This window comes from Nyctereutes procyonoides, unplaced genomic scaffold, assembly GCF_905146905.1.
Source record: "Nyctereutes procyonoides isolate TBG_1078 unplaced genomic scaffold, NYPRO_anot_genome, whole genome shotgun sequence".
NCBI classification, from domain to species: Eukaryota; Metazoa; Chordata; class Mammalia; order Carnivora; family Canidae; genus Nyctereutes; species Nyctereutes procyonoides.
Window position 1 is genome coordinate 9,568,419 of NW_026575025.1, and position 19,095 is coordinate 9,587,513.

The following is a 19,095-nucleotide window of genomic DNA, read 5'->3' on the forward strand; positions in this document are numbered from 1 at the left end:
CTATGATCAGTAGTTTAGAAAAATGTCCACACGTTCAACTAGAAGGAAACACATGAAGAAAAGCTTTAAAAATAATTTTAAGGCAGCCCCGGTGGTGCAGCGGTTTGGTGCCACCTTCATCCCGGGGTGTGATCCTGGAGACCCAGGTCAAGTCCCACGTCGGGCTCCTTGCATGGAGCCTGCTTCTCCCTCTGCCTGTGTCTCTGCCTCTCTCTCTCTCTCTGAATAAATAAATTTAACAAATCTTAAAAAAAAAAATAACTTTAAGCTCTGAAGTTTAAATTAAGGTAGTTAACTTAATTTTTTTGAACACACAGAAAATAGACTGCTAAAATAATTCCAGTGGTTCCCAAACTTTATCATCTATCAGAATCACCTGGTGGGCTTGTTGAGCTCAGATTCCTAGGTTCACTCCCAGAGTTTCTGATTCAGTAAGTTTGGAGCTGGACCTGAGACTCTGCAATGCTAACAAGCTCCCAGATGATGTGGTCATCTTTGAAAACAACTAGTTTAGGGACGTCTGGGTGGCTCAGTGGTTGAGCATCTGCATTCGGCTCAGGACATGATCCTGGAGTTCCAGGATTGAGTCCCCCCCATATCGGGTTCCCTGCAGGGAGCCTGCTTCTCCCTCGGCCTGTGTCTCTGCCTCTCTCTCTCTGTATCTCTCATGAATAAATTTAAAAAATCTTAAAAAAAAAAAAAAGAAGAAGAAGAAGAAGAAAAAGAAAAAGAAAACAACCAGCTTAAACTATTAGAATTGAGAAAGACATGCAGATGAATAAAATAAAGCTTGGAGTCTTTCTGATTACCAATCTAAGGTTCTTTCCATTGTTAGCGTTCAATTTTTATGTTCTACAAATTTATGTATTTTAGAAAGTGCACAACACATTTTGTTCAATTCAACACTTTTCTGAACACTTAAATTAAGACATGATCCTTGTCTTAAAGATGTCTACTCCAGGGGATCCCTGGGTGGCGCAGCGGTTTGGCGCCTGCCTTTGGCCCAGGGCGCGATCCTGGAGACCCGGGATCGAATCCCACGTCGGGCTCCCGGTGCATGGAGCCTGCTTCTCCCTCTGCCTGTGTCTCTGCCTCTCTCTCTATCTGTGTGACTGTCATAAATTAAAAAAAAAAAAAAAAAAAAAGATGTCTACTCCAGCTGGATGGAAAGAGACTCATGGTCAAATAATTTTAACACATGACTGGTCCCACAACAGAAATGCATATAAAGTGCCTCAGGAATGTAACTGAGGAGAACTCAAGAGAAGAATATCTATGGGCTTGGAGGATAATTAGGAGCTTACCGAGAAGACAGAATGGGGTTGGAGGGAGAGCATTTTAGAGATGCACATTCACAGAAAAAAAAAAAAAAATTCATCTAGTACCTACTATGGGCCAGACACTATACCAAGCATGGGGATAAAACACTGAGAAAAGGCATCGTAGCAGCCTATACTTACAATCTGAAAGGGAAAAAGACAATCAAACAATTCAAGTAAATATAAAGTTGCAATTTTGACAGGTGTTATGCATAAGAAATATTTTATACTACAGAGAATTTATAACTGGAAGATCTGGTCAAGAAAATGCTTCCCTAAGAAAAGGGTCTGGAAAATGGTACCTTACCATTCTATATACCATGTTCAAACCTTTGCACATAGAGTGTTTGTAGACACTATTCTGTTAAGTGGACATTTTGTCTCCTGAAAGTTCAAAGGAGGAATCTTGGTAGGCTACTACTCAACTTGGCAAAAGGACTTTCAATTAACTTCCTCACAATGCCTAACACCGACAAATACTCATGCCTATTATCCAGGAAACCCATTTCCCAATATCAACAGGGGAACCAAACTAATTATGAAAGTAGCCCAGTGAACATAGTGTAAGAGCAAGGGTACAGACACCTGGGTGGCTCAGTGACTGAGCATCTGCCTTTGGCTCAGGTCGTGATCCCAGGGTCCTGGGATCAAGTCCCACAGTGGGATCCCTGTGGGGAGGCTGCTTCTCCCTCTGCCTATGTCTCTGCTTCTCTCATAAATAAATAAATAAATAAATAAATAAATAAATAAATAAATAAATAAATAAATAAATAAATAAAATCTTTAAAAAAAAAAAAGCAAGGGTAACTAGATGGTCTCAAGAAATAAGTAGCTTGTTTCTCCTCTTTTTAATGACCAGAACAACATATGGCAAATTTTTGTTCCTTGCCTTCCCTTCTCTTTGGTTCTATTCTAGACATTCTTCTAATAACTGTCAGCACTCAACCTCAGAATAAATTAATTTTATTACATTATACTTTGTCTTCATGAAAAGTTAACCAACCAGCAATGTGAGTCTCAATGAAGTAAACAATATTATGCTATGTGTGTGCCAGGGAAGTCCTGCCTTGTCCTCATGGAGCATATAATATAGACATAATTAAACTTTCTATCTTGTATCCAGTTAGACACCGTAAGAGGTAAGGAGGAAAAATTATGAGGATTTAGGAAAGAAGTTTCCTTCAATACACAGGACTAAGGAAACAATATTGCAAATAGGGTTTAGAAGATAAGAACTATGGTAGGGACAAGGAGACAACACAAGTGTGTGGGGAAAAAAACAAGAAGGTAGCTTGGTTTGGCTGGAACATACATGAATTAAGAGTACCTAATAAGACTGTAGTAGTCAACTGGGGCCTGAATATTAGGCGAAGAAGTTTGTGCCTACAATGGCAAAACCCTTCAATTTAACCAAGCACTTATAAACAATTTCCAAAAATTAAGTTTTATTTTCACTAATCCACACATGAAAAATTAAAGTTCATAGAAGAGGGATCCCCTGGGTGGCGCAGCGGTTTGGCGCCTGCCTTTGGCCCAGGGCGCGATCCTGGAGACCCGGGATCGAATCCCACGTCGGGATCCCGGTGCATGGAGCCTGCTTCTCCCTCTGCCTGTGTCTCTGCCTCTCTCTCTCTCTCTGTGACTATCATAAATAAATAAAAATTTATTAAAAAAAAATAAAATAAAGTTCATAGAACACCTGGCTGGCTCAGTCAGTAAAACATACAGGACTCCTGATCTCCAGGTTTTAAGTTCGAGCCCCATGTTAGGGGTAAAGTTAAGGTAATAAAATTTTTTAAAGTGTCAAAAAAAAAATTAAGTTCATCAAAGTTAAGCTTAATAAACTGAAATTCAAAGCTAGGTACCATGAACCAAAGTCCAGTGTCCATTCCACACCACTGACTTTACAGAATTTACAGAGGATAAGAACATGATCAGAACCTGAGAAACATGGGGATCCCTCGGTGGCTAAGTGGTTTAGCGCCTGCCTTCGGCCCAGGGCATGATCCTGGGATCTGGGTCCCAGGATCAAGTCCCGCATTGGGTCCCTGCGTGGAGCCTGCTTCTCTCTCTGCCTCTGTGTGTGTGTGTGTGTGTGTGTGTGTGTGTGTGTGTGTGTGTATCTCATGAATAAATAAATAAAATCTTAAAAAAAAAAAACCTGAGAAACACAACATTAAGAAACAATGGTAAAGATACCCACCCTCCCCCCAAAAAAAATCCAAGGAAGAGGTGACTATAATAGTCTAGACTAGGGATCCCTGGGTGGCGCAGCGGTTTGGCGCCTGCCTTTGGCCCAGGGCGTGATTCTGGAGACCCGGGATCGAATCCCACGTCAGGCTCCCGGTGCATGGAGCCTGCTTCTCCCTCTGCCTATGTCTCTGCCTCTCTCTCTCACTCTCTCTCTCTGACTATCATAAGTTAAAAAAAAAAAAAAATAGTCTAGACTAAGAGTCCAAACTGTTGGAGTGGCAGTGTAAACTACATAAAGATGAATATGAGAAATCCATCAGGTAATAGCTACTGATTAAATATGAAGGATAACACAAGAAAGAATAATAGATGATAGCACCATTAACAAAAAAAATACAGTGGTCTCTTCCATCTTAAAACATAACAAAAACATGAGAGAACCTTCTCTGGATCCAGCACTTTAACTGGTAACTATGACCTGCTCCCCTTCTCTCTTCACAGCCAAACTTCTCTACACTTCTCTTCATTCACTGTCTCTATTTAACCTCACATTTATTTTGAAGAATGTCTTCTGCTCCAAATTGCCACCGAAACTCCAGTTTAAAATCACCTCTATGTTGCCAAATCCAATGAAAATCTCCATCTTCAATATACTCAGCCTCTGGGTGGCATCCGTATCAGCTGACTATACCCTTCCTCTTTTTTAACACCATCAGTATGAAATGTTTAAGAATACCACCTGGAGGGATCCCTGGGTGGCGCAGCGGTTTGGCGCCTGCCTTTGGCCCAGGGCGCGATCCTGGAGATCCGGGATCGAATCCCACGTCGGGCTCCCGGTGCATGGAGCCTGCTTCTCCCTCTGCCTGTGTCTCTGCCTCTCTCTCTTTCTCTCTCTGTGACTATCATAAATAAATAAAAAAAAATTAAAAAAAAAAAAAAAAAAAAAGAATACCACCTGGAACTGGACAAACCTGGGCTCAAAAACCAATAACCTAAATAAATAAATAAATAAATAGATAGATAGATAAATAAATAAATAACCAACCAAACAAACAAACAAAAAACCAATAACCTCTCCAGTTGTTATCTGGTGGTCTTGGACAAATTATATAGCTCCATCTTATGGAGCTTTCCTGATCTATAAAACTGAGATAATAAAAGCACCTACTTCATAGTTACAAGCATTAAATGAGTAAAAACGTATTAACACTTAACACAGTGCTTGATAAACAGTAAGCATCACAATCCTCTGGCTTCTAAGATACCACTACTCTCTTGATTTTCCTCATACCCCCTGGCCCTCCTTCACTCCCTTTGTAAGCTACCCTATGTCTACCCAACTTTATTTATGCACATGTATGCCAACAAGACACAGGTGTATGCCAAAAAGCCATTCCTGTGGCCCAGAACCACAGCCCGTTACCTATTCAACAGTTCTAGAGATACCTCACATCCAATCTGACCAAACTTGCTCAAAAGTGAGCTTTATGCTCATCCCCTCAATCTCCAGACCTGCTTTTCCTCAGTGTGCTCTATCTCAATAAAAGGACATCACAAGTCATTCACATGAGAAAACCTTGAGAGTCATGCTTACATGAACCCCCTTAAAGTCACCCTCCCACACATCCAAGGAACCAATCCTGTGATTCTGTTTTCTAAATACTTTTCAAACCCTCCCTAATACCACTATCTGTATTCTCAACCATATTTCCATTGTATCTTACCTAAACCACTGCGATAGCCTCCTAATTGGCATCACCAAATCCATTCTCTCTCCCTCCCTGATCCTTTCTTTATACTGCAGCTGTTATTAGTCCACGCATATTACTCCTCTGCTAAACATGTGCCTTCCCACTGTCTTCAGAATAAAGCCCTACTTGACCTGACTCCTGACTACCTTGTCAAGATTTTAACTCTCTCCTGTACTTATTTCTCAGCAGTTTCACTAGCCTTTGTGGTGGTTGGTAGATTCTTCCAATAGGTCAGATTCCTTCCAACCACATATGCTAATCATTTCCTTTTTGCCTGGTTATCTCTTACTCATTCTTTAGGTCTTAGTTTTAAAAACTTTCTCAGAGAAAATGTTCTCTGATGCCTCCTCCCCACTCCTGAAGTTTAGATTAGGTCACTCTATCATATATTCTCACTGCAGCCTATATTTACTTTTGTAGTCCTTTGCGTAACTATAATTGACATTACTAAAAGAACTATTTAATTACTAACTTCCCCACCAAACTGGAAGGTTCACAACAGAGGGACCATGCCTGCCTTGCTGATTACTGTATCCCAAGATCTTTGCATGGTGTCTGACACTAAATTAAGTACTTATAATATTTTCTCATTCATACCACAGGGCTTTTTGCATTTGCTGGTCCCTCTACCTAGAGCTCTGCTGACCTAGATCTGGTCCCCTAAGCCCTCAAACTTTACAAGAATGACTCCTCATCACTCAGGTTTCAGTCACAAAATGCCATCTTCTTAGGGAGCCTTTAGTGACCATCCAATCTCAAAGAGTGATCCTCACCCTAAGTAGAGATGACTCTTGAACAACATCGATTTGAATTGCATGGGCTATCTTACATGCAGATATTTTTCAATAAATACAGTACTATAAATGTATTTTCTTTTCCTTATGGTTTTCTCAACATTTTTTCTCTAATTTACTTCATTATAAGAATATATAATTTATATAATATACAAAATATATGTTTGTTGACTTTGTAGTGTTATGGAATGCTTCTAGTCAAAATAGGCTATTAGTACTTAAGGTTGTGGGGGAGTCAAAAGTTACATGTGGATTTTCAACTGTGCTGAGAAGGTCAAGGCCCCTAGCCCCTGCTTATTCAAGGGTCAATTGTATATCATCGCCCTCTTAATTTCTTTCAGCACTACTTGAAACCACAGTATTTGGAAATTCTGAAAAAGTAAGGCCCAAGCAAAGTAGCTGCCACAGTGTAAGCACTGAACAAACATTTATGCGAATGAATCTCCTGAATGAGAAAAGATTACCTGGGGAACACCAAAGTTCATCAGTAAAACATATACAAACTGTCCTCCAACAAAGTTGAAAAAGAGGCAATATAGTTTAGAAGCCTTGGGAGCCAGACTGCCTGCTTTGAATTCTGACTCTTCTTAACTGGATAACCTCAGACAAGTTACTTAATTGCACTATGCCTCAGTTTCCAAACTAGAAAATGGGAATCATAGGACCTATGTCAAAGGGTTGCTGAGAAGTTAGTCAATATGTATACAGCGCAAGTACGAGGCACATGGTATACATTCAGTTAATGTGTGCTATTATCCATCAGATTAGGCTTTTTCCTACCTTGTTTCAAATATACAGGGTGTTGGGCAGCCCTGGTGGCTCAGAGGTTTAGTGCCGCCTTCAGCCCAGGGTGGGATCCTGGAGACCCAGGATCGAGTCCCATGTCAGGCTCCCTGCATGGAGCCTGCTTCTCCCTCTGCCTGTGCCTTTGCCTCTCTCTGTCTCTCTCCTGAATAAGTAAATAAAATCTTAATACACACACACACACACACACACCACACACACATATATACAGGGTGACTTTTTATTATCTTATTCACCCAAAAAGGCTCACCATTTTTTTTGTTAATTCACCACACAACTCCAAGGGCATCTGGAGTTGTAGCACCATCCTCAAGTTCTGGTAACCCTCCGGAATTATGATAATCAGAAGATATAATCAACAGAGAAGTACATTGGAAACTATAAAAGTACTATAAATCATCACTATATTTATGAATCTACATTCTCTTGAGGTCACTGTCAGAAGCAAGAGTGTGTTAGCTAGATTACTGCCCTGAGAGGACAGAGTTCCTAACTTCTGTGATCCAAGGATATAAAGAGATGGATTAAAGTTGAGGCTACATTAAATTCACAGAGGGCCACAACCAGCTCATGAAGTGCTCTCTTAAGAATGATCATAGATGGGATCCCTGGGTGGCGCAGCGGTTTGGCGCCTGCCTTTGGCCCAGGGCGCGATCCTGGAGACCCGGGATCGAATCCCACGTCGGGCTCCCGGCGCATGGACCCTACTTCTCCCTCTGCCTGTGTCTCTGCCTCTCTCTCACTCTCTCTCTCTCTCTCTCTCTCTCTGTATGACTATCATAAATAAATAAATAAAAGATTAAAAAAATATTAAAAAAAAAAAAAGAATGATCATAGGAGGGGCACCTGGGTGGCTCAGTGGTTGAGCATCTGCCTTTGGCTCAGGTCATGTTCCCAGCGTCCTGGGATTGAGTCCCCACATCAGGCTCCCTGAAAGGAGCCTGCTTCTGCCTATGCCTCTGCCTCTCTCCCTAAGTCTCTCACTAATAAATAAATAAAACCAACCTTAAAAAAAAAAAAAAAAAGAGAATGATCATAGGACAGGGGTACCTGGGTGGCTCAGTAGGTTAAGTGTCTGCCTTCGGGTCAGGTTATGCATGATCTCAGTGTTCTAGGCTCCTGTTTAGTGGTGAGTCTGCTTCTCTCTCTCCCTCTGTGAGCTCTCTCTCTCTCTCTCAAATAAATAAAAATCTTTTAAAAACATGATCATAGGGTATCGAGCTACAGGACAATTCATTATATTCCAATATTCGCTCACGTCAATACCACAGCTTTTATCTCATTTTTCTATCTGTGAGAGAGAGTATCAAAAGGAAGTTTCTTGTTCTAACTTAATTATTGATCTCACTACAGTGAATACTTACTTTGGTTATCCAAGTAAGTTGACCTTAGGATAAGTTAAAAGGAGTAATAAATCTGCACCTGGGTTGAGGATTTTCCATAACCATTTAGTTTTGTGAAAATTTGACAGCAACAAAAAACCCTTTATGCTTACTTTGGACAAAGCCCTGGGAAATGGAATCTGAGAGCACATTTGAGATGTTCTGCATTAGGCTTAAAACTCTAAAATTAAAAACAAAAAACTTTAAGATTAACAGCAGAAAATGAAGATGGAAACATACACAGAACCTATCTACGGAGTCCATCTACCTATCTTCTTTTTAGATTTTACCCATTTATTTGACACAGAGAGAGCACAAGCAGGGGGAGCAGCAGAGTAAGAGGGAGAAGCAGACTTCCCACTCAGCAGTGAGCCTGATGCAGGGCTCCATCCCAGGGCCCTGGGATCATGACCTAAGCCAAAGGCAGAAGCTTAACCAACTGAGCCACTCAGCACCTCTGGGTATTTCTTTTTAAACAGGGATTTTCGGGACAGCTGAGTGGTTCAGTGGTTAAGCGTCTATGCCTTTGGCTCAGGGCTTGATCCTGGAGTCCAAGGATCAAGTCCCACATCAGGCTCCCTGCATGGAGCCTGCTTCTCCTCTGCCTATGTCTCTGCCTTTCTCTATGTCTCTCATGAATGAATAAATAAAATCTTTTTTTAAAAATAAACAGGGGGGATCCCTGGGTGGCGCAGCGGTTTGGCGCCTGCCTTTGGCCCAGGGCGCGATCCTGGAGACCCGGGATCGAATCCCACGTCGGGCTCCCGGTGCATGGAGCCTGCTTCTCCCTCTGCCTGTGTCTCTGCCTCTCTCTCTCCCTCTGTGACTATCATAAATAAATAAAAAAAAATTTAAAAATAAACAGGGATTTTCAATCTCATACAGTGGACATTTTTTTTCCCCCAGTGGACATTTTTGACTCAGTAACTCCCAGCTAGGGGAATCCCTGGATGGCTCAGTGGTTTGGTGCCTGCCTTCAGCCCAGGGCATGGTCCTGGAGTCCTGGGATCGAGTCCCATGTCGGGCTCCCTGCATGGAACCTGCTTCTCTCTCTGCCTATGTCTCTGCCTGTCTTGGTCTCTCATGAATAAATAAATAAATAATCTTTTTAAAAATAAATAAATAAATAATTCTTGGCTTTGGGGGGTTGACCTGTTTAGTATTCTAATTGGGATACCTTCAGTAGCATCCTTAGCCTCTACTCACTAGAATACCAGTAGTACTCTCCTACTCTGACAATCAAACATGTCTCCATATATTGCCAAATATCCCAAGGAGGTCCCTGCTGAGAATCCCTGCTTTAAGAATCTGTTCCACTTTCCTAAAACATCCACCCGATGTTCTCTCCACTCCCTTTCAAAAATCCCTCCTGATCTTTCTGATAATCCAGACTTAATCCTAAAGTCCACCTTAATTCTTCATTTGCCTCCAAAATCCTCAGAAATCACTAAGTAGAACTCCTTCCGTGACAGGTCAGTTCTCTTGTTCAAAACAGCTGGTGATAAAGTTGATACTGGACTCAACACTCATGATCCTCAATGGAGCACTCTTTTCCATCATAACATGCTGCTATCCATCAGTCACCAAGTTCTGTCAGTCCTGCACTTTTCCTTCCTTTCCATTTCAACTAACTATACCCCAGAACAGTGGCTCTCAAACTTCTGCATGTATCGAAATCACCTGGCTTGTTGCAACGCAGATTGCTGGGCCCAACTTCCAGAGTTTCTGATTTAGTAAATACAGGGCAGGGTCCCCCAAATGTGCATTTCTAACATGTTCCCAGGTACCCAGAAAATACTAATACTGCTGGAGAGGGAACCACACTTCAAGAACCACTGCCCTAGAGATCAGGTACCTAATTACCTTAAGAGATAACTTATTTCAGTATTCTTTGAGCACATGCCTGACCTGAAACTGTAAAAATATTACTCCTAAAACACCGATTGGATCAAATTACTATTTGATTAAAAACAAATCATAATTTCCAATGGCTATTTTCAATACCTGACCTTCATAATTGTTTAAAATGTGTTCCCAACATTATCAACAGTGCCTCCCAAAATAAATCTACTTTAGTCCTATGAATCTAACGGTCATCCTCAGAATAGGCCTTATAAGCATCCCATTCCATAATAAAGCTTATGCTGTCTTTACCTCCTACAAGGCCACCCTCTTCCCTCCTCTTCTCTACCTACCTGAAGGAGGCCTTCACCACTGTATTTGCCAAAACCACTTGCTTGGTCACTATCTGCTGCCTTTTATCTTTACGGTTTAAGTTTTTACCAAGTACTCACAGATAGAGAAAACCCCCAAGAACCTAAAATTTAAAACAGAAAACAATGATATGAGTGAGATGCATAAATAAAAAGCTTGACATATACACAAACTGCACAAATACTGCTGTTTTACTAGATCAAGTGATAAGTTCAAAGTTCACAAAAAGAATGTGGCACCTTTTTCTAAACATGATGAAACACTGGCTGTCAGATATTTGTAGCTATATCACTTAGGATGTTAAGCAGACATCCATAAGGGAAGAAATTTTAAAAGTAGCAAAAAAAAAAAGCCTCAAAAAAAGAGAAAGGACTCAGCCTGCAAATTCCTACAACAGGAGTGAGTATCATTTGTTTTCTGTATGAAATAAGAAACACGGGGTTAAAGGTCTGGTTCCACTCAACAACTTTATGATTTCCGGCAAGTCACAGGCTAAAAGTTCCATTTCCATAATAAAAAAAAAATTAAAATTTAAAATTATACCATCTAATTTATAGGCCAGTTTTGAGCATTAAATAAGGTAATGTGTATGAAAGAACTACCCTAGTACCTGGCACATAAATACTTACTGAATTCTAACATCTGTTGATGCAAAAGCACAATGCAACAACATAGCATTATTTCAAAAATGAAATTACACAGAGTAAATTAATGAGACCTAGTCAAGAATGTCCATTTACCAAGAAGAAAAAAAAAATTTTTTTTAAGATTTTGTTTATTTATTTTAGAGAGTGGGGACAGACAGACTGGGGGAGGGGGGGTGACAAGCCAATTCCATGCTGATGTCACAACCCAGAGCTGAAACCAGGAGTCAGCCACTTAACCAACTGAGCCACTCAGGCACCCCAAGAAAAATATTTTAAAGGACATAAAATAATGGCATGTCTCTCTATATGGTATACAGTAAATACATCAATTCTTTGGCTTACTGGCCAAAACCAGGGCTTTGAGAATAACACAAACACCATCACTTTCAACTTCACAACTTTAAGATTATCTAAAAGGCACCAAAAATCTTGAAACAGAAGATTTAGGACAGGATTAGAAGTAGAACTTAAAATTCAGACTGAGCTTTTGAAGTTAACTAGACTTTTTTTCATTTGTTTTAATGGCCCAGATAATGTGTTCATCTGGCATGTGTGCTAAGCATACTTTTTTTTTTTTTGTCATAGCTTAAAGCTTCTGGTTCTGTCTATACTGCAAAACCTAATACCCAGATATTTTGCTCATCCCTAGATACCATACTCTTCTCCATTCCAGTGGCTTATTGCTAACTCTCAAGAAAACTGGTAGCAAAGAAAAGTATTTATCAGGGCTTTCAACAATATCAACAGATACTTGTCATGTTCTTTGTGTTGTAGACTGAATACTTTCTCTTTTTTTGAGGCTACTTACTGAGCACTTTCTATGTGTCAGACACTATTTGAGCATCCAGCCATATACCATAAACAAAACGAAGTCCCAACTCTCAAGGAGCTTACACTCCAATGGAGAGATACATACAAACAAAACAAACATGTATGTTAATAACAAGTATGATAATAATTAGTGCTCAGCAAAATAAAACAAGAGAGAATGATAGGACTTAAATACAGTTCTCATTATGGGCCCCCAAAATGTAGCTTATTGTGAAAGATTAATGCATAATAAAGAATTAGCTCCCTCATTATCCACATTTTGAATCACCCAAAAACAGGCAACAAGTTTTTCCTACATCATCAGGAAGGAGGCTACAACACTCAGAACAGTGTAACTCCTTCACTATCACAGATTGAAGGTTAAGTCTAATGAAATAATTATAAATAAGCAAATTCAACAATTTAGACCATTTATACTTTTTTCCCAGTTGTTAACAATATGACACTTTCATGCTAGGGGAAAAATGGCTTAAAATAGGATTTTATTTTGCCTAGTCCATTCCTGGTCAGAAAGACCTTATTGAGAGTGAGGTCATTCAGAGTGGGACTGTCTGTAAAAGGAATAATCTGGTAATTGCTGAATCTGCGAAGACAATTTTTAAGGGTAACCCCAAAGAATGGTAAGAACATCATTAGGGCTTCAGTGCACCTAGTTTCTTACAAAAGATAAATGATTTAGCTATTTCAAAGAAAATCATATGTAAGGAATATTAACAATATTGAACATCCAGTAGTGTAACAACATCCTTTAGAAAATCTCTTAATCTCATCATCAAGATTGACAAGCAAACTGAATTCTCAAGAAAATCAACATCTCTTCCTTCAGAGAACACTACTAGACTTAGGTGAATTCAAAAGAAAAAATACTCAAGTTATTTAAGTTCTTTTACCCTGAAGTATATCGTCTTCATTTTCTTTTACGTTGATTTAGTTGTCCATTTGTTTCTACAACTGCCTTTGGCAGGAGCTAATAAATTTTTTCCATACTAAATGTAATGATATGTACAATGTTATACATACAAGTTGAGGGACATATCATAACGTATCATGCTAAAATATATAACAAAGGTCATCTTTTCCAATAAAATTTTTTTTTAAAATCCCAGGTTAAAACAATATTACATAGCATAGAAATGTTTATGTAAGCATTTAGATACATGTTATTTTGTCCTTGATTTCTATGCAATAAGGATTACTCAGGATTGGTATGATTTCAAAAACCTAAAAGATCATCAATTATAACTGCTAAGGATTTAACATTTTAGATGAAGAAACTGTAAGCTATTGTGCTGAACATTCCCTACAAATAAACACACATGGACAGAAATAAAGATCTAAAACTACTCTAATTGTCTAACTCCTGAAATCAAATGAAGAAAAAAAGAAGATCTATCTTTAGTATTTGTCAACATTTCTCAATAAGGTCCTCCATCTAAATTTACTAGAAAGACTGAAATAAATCATCTTTACCTCAGGACAACCAAATAACACCCATCACTGAAACTGAAGCTTCTATCCCTCTTATGTAAATACCCTTTTTAGGTATATCAACTTGCCTTAGAGATCTGCCCTTGTTCTAGGAACCTATACATAAAACTACGAACCTTTTCATTAAAAAATAAAACAAAACTATGTCTTGCTTAAGAATAGTCAAACATTGTTCATTTCACATGCTGCAAAACAAGCATTCTAATTCCATAAAGCAGAGCTTACATCCCAAATCTCCATATATACACCATCTTCAAAGGTACAATTCTCTTCTCTATGTAATAGTAAATGGGTTAGCACAAGGCAAGCCAATTTTTTTTTAACTATTTCTGACTTTAAAAAATGACTTGTCACAAAGATGATATAAACATAACAAAATTTACCAAATTTAGCCTGTTCACTTGAAATAGCTATGTCAGTAAGAAGCATTAAAATGACTTAATCAATTTTAATAGTATTCTTACTAATAAGAATACAACTTTTTTTTTCTTAAAATTAGTAAAATGTCATGAATACAAAAAACTTCATTCCAAAATAAGTCTGGACTCAGGCTTTTAATACTGGTACTGTTCTATCTCGGGAGGTAATTTTGGAGGTATATCAAAGAGGGATGACCACTTAGGTATTGTCCCCTAAAACAACATGAAAGTAACATTTAATAATGCTATAATCAATATACTACATAATTAATTCAATTTGACAAATATATATTGTATGAAACCACACAAATTTTAATCACTAAGCCAAGTAAGTAAACCTGTCATTTGTGTCTTTCAAACTTTAAATTCTATTCTATTTACACAAAGTGTAAATTCTACACTTTGACCTACTTTAAAGAGAGACACAGTGTTAAAAAAAGTAGATAACTACTATAAATATTAGCCATTATGGTAGTCTTAAAATTCCTCAAATGACATCTAACTTAATCAATGAAATATGAAGACTCACTACAGAGACATTAAAAGTTTGGTAAGCAAACTTGTCACTCAAATGAGCTGCCAATATGCTCTCATATCAAAAGTTAAGTTATAGAAGAAATTTATACTTCAGATTTGATTTTGTCATGTAATCTTAGAAAGGAAAACAGACATCACTCACCCTAAATTTCAGAATTATTACCCAAAATTCTAAATTACGGAAAGATCCCTCAAAATATCTAATGCACTTTCTAATACAACACTGCTACAATAGCACATGAACCAAAAGAAAAAATATGCTAGATATGCAAAGGGCTAATATGTGCAACAGGCAGCACTTTACAAAAAAAGAAAAATCTTACCAGGATAAAAGTTACAGATTCCTTGGATCTCCTTACCACTATCTCCCTACCTTGTTAAAAAATGTGAACTTCTTCTAGCTGACTGAAAGGCTCTTCCTTTGAAAGACTGGATCCCAAGATCCAAGATCCCTCAGGTATTTATGTAACAGCTCAACAATTCTACAAGCCTGACATGATAAAAATGATTCCCCACATAGCTGGGAATAACCACCTGGGAAGAGAATTTTGCAGCATCCTCTTTCTTCTATGTTCCCAAAGTTTATTTTATTTTTAATTTTTTTTTTAAGATTTTATTTATTTATTCATGAGAGACACCGGGGGGGGGGGGGGGAGGCAGAGACACAGGCAGAGACAGAAGCAGGCTCCACGCAGCCTGACATGGGACTTGATCCCAAGTCTCCAGGATCACACCCCGGGGCCAAAGGCGGTACTAAACTGCTGAGCCACTTGGGCTGCCCTACGTTCCCAAAGTTTAATTTAACAAATGTCAAAACAAAAATAAATCCTAAGCATACAAAATTTCACTACTGACATACATAGTTTCTAAAAGTTAAAGAACTGTAGTTTATTTCTCAAAGAACTATATCCTCAATACATACATTGGGAGATGAGGCAAATCTCTGAAATAAGGCTTGCCAGAATATATGCCTACTGGATATACTTGCCAATGCACTCCACACCTTTCTAACAGTCACGTTTTCAAAAAGTAGCCTTTTCTCAAAAAGAGCAGAGATCATCAGAAAATGATTACAGAATCACTCATTTTTCCCCAAACTCAGTCTTAAAAACAAAGCCAAAGAAAACCATCATAAATTCCTCTCAATCCACCAAATTTCAAATAATACAGACAATTCTTTGGCTTTCCTTATAACTTACTCTACAGACACAAATTCAAATTTCTGAAATGAATATATGGTGAGAATATTAATAAACTTATCTTTGACTAGGGAAAACAAAAATCAAATTCTTAAACTTCAATAGGGAAACACTGAGAGGAAAGCAGGGCTTAAAGGAGCAAGTATTCATATGCACATATAAGCAAATTCCCTCCAAATCATTACTAAGTAAAAATTTCTTTCAACAAGATGTATCTCATACTTCCTTCCCAACTTATAAAATACAGAACTTTCAGTAGTCTACCTTTTCTCAATCAATCCCCACCAACTCTCTAAACCTATCAGTGTTACTTGTGTTAAAAATTTAAAAAGAAATCCACAGCTCTACTCTCCAGCTCAAAGCCACAAATTCTGACACACCATAATCTACAAAAATGACACAGAACTATCCTCCCTCAATTTTGCCCCTAAAATTTACATTCTAATCTAAATTAATCAGATTTATTACAATGTCAGTATTGCAAAATTAGTAATCCCTGCCATTTTGTAATCCACAAAATCCTTTGATTTACAATGGTTTCTATAGAAATTAAGGCTACATATAAGTCTATTTCCAAACAGGATAAACATTAAGGCCCTAAGTGCTTGGCCTAAAAACCAAATAAGATATTAATACACTTTCTATCCTCTGGTATACAGAAAAGCCACCTGAAAAGTTTTAATCACAGTAGGTTCACAAATGGAAACAAAATAGTTACTGTGCTTCAAAATGGAAAAAAAAAAAAAAAGAGAGAGAGAGAGAAAGAGAGAAAGAATAAAATACTAACCAATCTCTGGCTGTAACGAATCCTTTCTTCTTCGGGTTCCATCTCTCACTCTTGTTTAAATTACTGTAAAGAAACCACTCCAGGGCTGCCTTCCTCTTCCTCCTTAGGAACCAGGTTGCAACACTAAAGAATAATGATACAAGCAGAGATGAGAACTCAGCCCCAAACTCAAGCTTTCTTTTCACAGAAAGATTTAAGAAATATTTAAGTTAAAGGCTCTCTGACAAATCAGTTTCCTCTTCATCAGTCTGGGACCCCTCTGCTCTGGGGCAAGTGGTTCCATGCCATGACAAACGTTAATCACATTACAACAGTCAGAGGCCTAGGCAAAAGGAGATGATGTTGGTTTCAGTTCCTGGTGGATGGGCCACACCACTATTTCTCCCCACAGGATTACAATAAGCCCCCCCGCCCTTGATGGCAGCAGTAGCAAAAAAAAAAAAAAGGAAGGGGGAGGATTATCTGTATAGAGCTGACCAGGTGAAGCAGGCACTAAACAAATCCGGATCCCAATCAAACTCATTCTTGCTCACTGATATTAGAAACTAAAGAAAAAGGGGGCAGACTGTATTTAAAAAAGACAAGAAGTCTGGATTTAAAGAAAGATTCCAAAACAATTTCCCATACCCCTCTAATAAAGCCGTACACAATCGCCACTTTCCTTCCTAGATTCCCTGGATCTTTTCATTCCCAAACCAACACTCCACCCCAACAAGATGTGTACAACTCTTGAACAAATTCAAGAGAGTTGCAAATCAGGGACAAAATTCCATTAGATCTTTTTGGATAAAGTAATAAACTAAACGAACCCATCTATACAGAAATAAGTAAAAGACATCTTTTCCAAAAATTAAGACTGGTTTGCGCGACAGTCGATCCATAATACCAAGAAAGGTTTTCCTTTTTTCTAAATATTCTCAAGAATAATGGCTTCCATAGGGAATGCAGGGTGTTTTTTTTTTTCTTTTTTGCAACTACATTACAGCCACGTTATTAGCATCCTTTCAAAACTGCTACAAGACCAAAGGACCCAATGACACAGTTTGCAAGAGCAGTTCGTGGCAAGAGCCCTCCTAGAGGAAGCCCTAGTCCCAAGTCGGGAGGGAAAGAAGCCGCGTTTGCACCCCCTGGACGAGGACCGCCGGGGACCGAATGCAGCCAGGGCCGAAGAGGAAAAACAGCAAATCTCGCCGGGCTCCCCCAAGGAAAGGCGCTTCAATGGTTCACCCATCGGAAAAAGAAATAGAAACTTTACATTAAGACTTTAGATAACACGGTGAACCAAACTACCGGGGGGGGGGGTAGGAGGGGGAATCTCACCGGGGATTTTGCTTGTGAGTTCTTGTCCAAGTGAGAAGTAAAAGATTCCAAAAACTGAGAGGAAAAATTAAATCCCAAACGTCGTCTTCGTTTTTTTTCCGTGGACCAACCCAGTATCCAGAGAGGGTCACAGCGACCCGGAAAAGAGGAAACAGTTGCTGAATCAAACCTCCTCTTCAGGCTTCGGAGACCGGGAGTCGGAGGCGTCAGGAGAGGGGAGCGCGACCCCTCGGCGCCTCCCCCGGGGCGCCCCCGCCTCCCCCGGGCCAGCGGTCAGCAGCCCGAGTCCGAGCCCCGGGCCAGCCTCGGACGCGGGGAGCGCCCTCTTCGCCGTGCCCTCCGCGAGCAGCCGCCCGGCCGCCTCCGGAGCCCAGGAGCGGCGGCCGATCAGCTGAGACCGGCCGGCCCGAGGCTCCCCGCGCCGCCCCGGCCCCCCGGAACGCGGGCCCTGGCCCCGGGGGGCGGAGAGGGCGGGAGCGGCGCGGCGCGCCGGGCTGGGGGCCCGGGCTCCCCTCGCGTCTCCCCCTCAGCCCGAGCTCCGCGCTGCAGGACGAGCCCCCGGCTACTCCCCAGTCGCAGAGAAGGGATTCCGGGGGATGGGCCCCCTGGCGTTGCCCCTCCTCCCGGAGCGCCCCCTGCCCAGGATAGACGGAGCGGCGACAGGCCCAGCCGCTGGGAAGGTGCTCTGCGAGCCGCAGCCGCCGCCGCCGCCGCCGCTGCCGCCGGGGAGGGGTGTTGTTTCCCTCACACAGGAGGAGCCGCTGAAGCAGCCGCCGCCATTTTGAACCCGTCAGACTCTCACATACACACAGCTCTCCGCGGCGCACTGCGCAGGCGCCGCCCCCCCACCCCTCCTCCGGCTCGCCTCCACCCCCACCCCCCTTCAAGCCTCTCTTAGTTTCTTACCGCTCTCCCGGGCGCACGTGAACGCGCACGCGTCACTCCTCTCTAACGCGGACACTCCGCGGCGCGCGCACGCGCGGATGCGTCGGCCTCGAATCGCCCGCGCCCAGCGACGCCGACGCGGCTCCCCGCCCCCCTTCACGTCAGCCTGCCCGCCCTCCCGCCGGCCCACCGCCCCCGCTCCCCCCAGGGCCTTCTTCCTGGGCTTGGGGCCGACCCGCGGCTCGCGCCTGCGCGCTGGCTAGGATCCTCCTCCGCGCGCCCTCCCTTCCCACACGCCCTCGCTCGAACACACACATTTCGCCTCTGTGACCCCGCCCCTCGCCGGCCAGCTGCGCGGGCGGCCCTCCCCCACCTCTCCCGGGAGGGTGGTGACCCCCCCCCGGCCCCCCACAAAGCACAACAACCCCCCCCAAGCAGTAAGGAGAAGCGCCCCGTTCCCCTTCAACCGCCCTTTGCCCCAGTTGGCGCGTCACGGTCACACAACCTGAAGGCCGGGTGGCCTGG

At 41.2% G+C, this 19,095-nt stretch overlaps 1 protein-coding gene across 2 annotated transcripts in view; it reads right to left on the reverse strand.

Moving 5' to 3' along the window:
* Positions 1-18,184, reverse strand: part of KDM2A (lysine demethylase 2A) — a 115,385-nt gene extending 97,201 nt beyond the window's left edge. Inside the window, exons 1-2 of one of the 2 annotated variants that reach the window (XM_055310134.1) lie at positions 17,686-18,184; positions 16,366-16,488 (exon numbers count right to left, since the gene is read on the reverse strand). In XM_055310134.1, coding sequence (XP_055166109.1) covers positions 16,366-16,407 — 42 coding nt within the window. In that variant the 5' untranslated portion in view covers positions 16,408-16,488; positions 17,686-18,184. Of the gene's footprint in view, positions 1-10,438; positions 10,561-16,365; positions 16,489-17,685 lie in introns of those variants that run through there. The other variant, XM_055310138.1, reaches the window with a different exon arrangement.
* Positions 18,185-19,095: the final 911 nt, after the last annotated feature.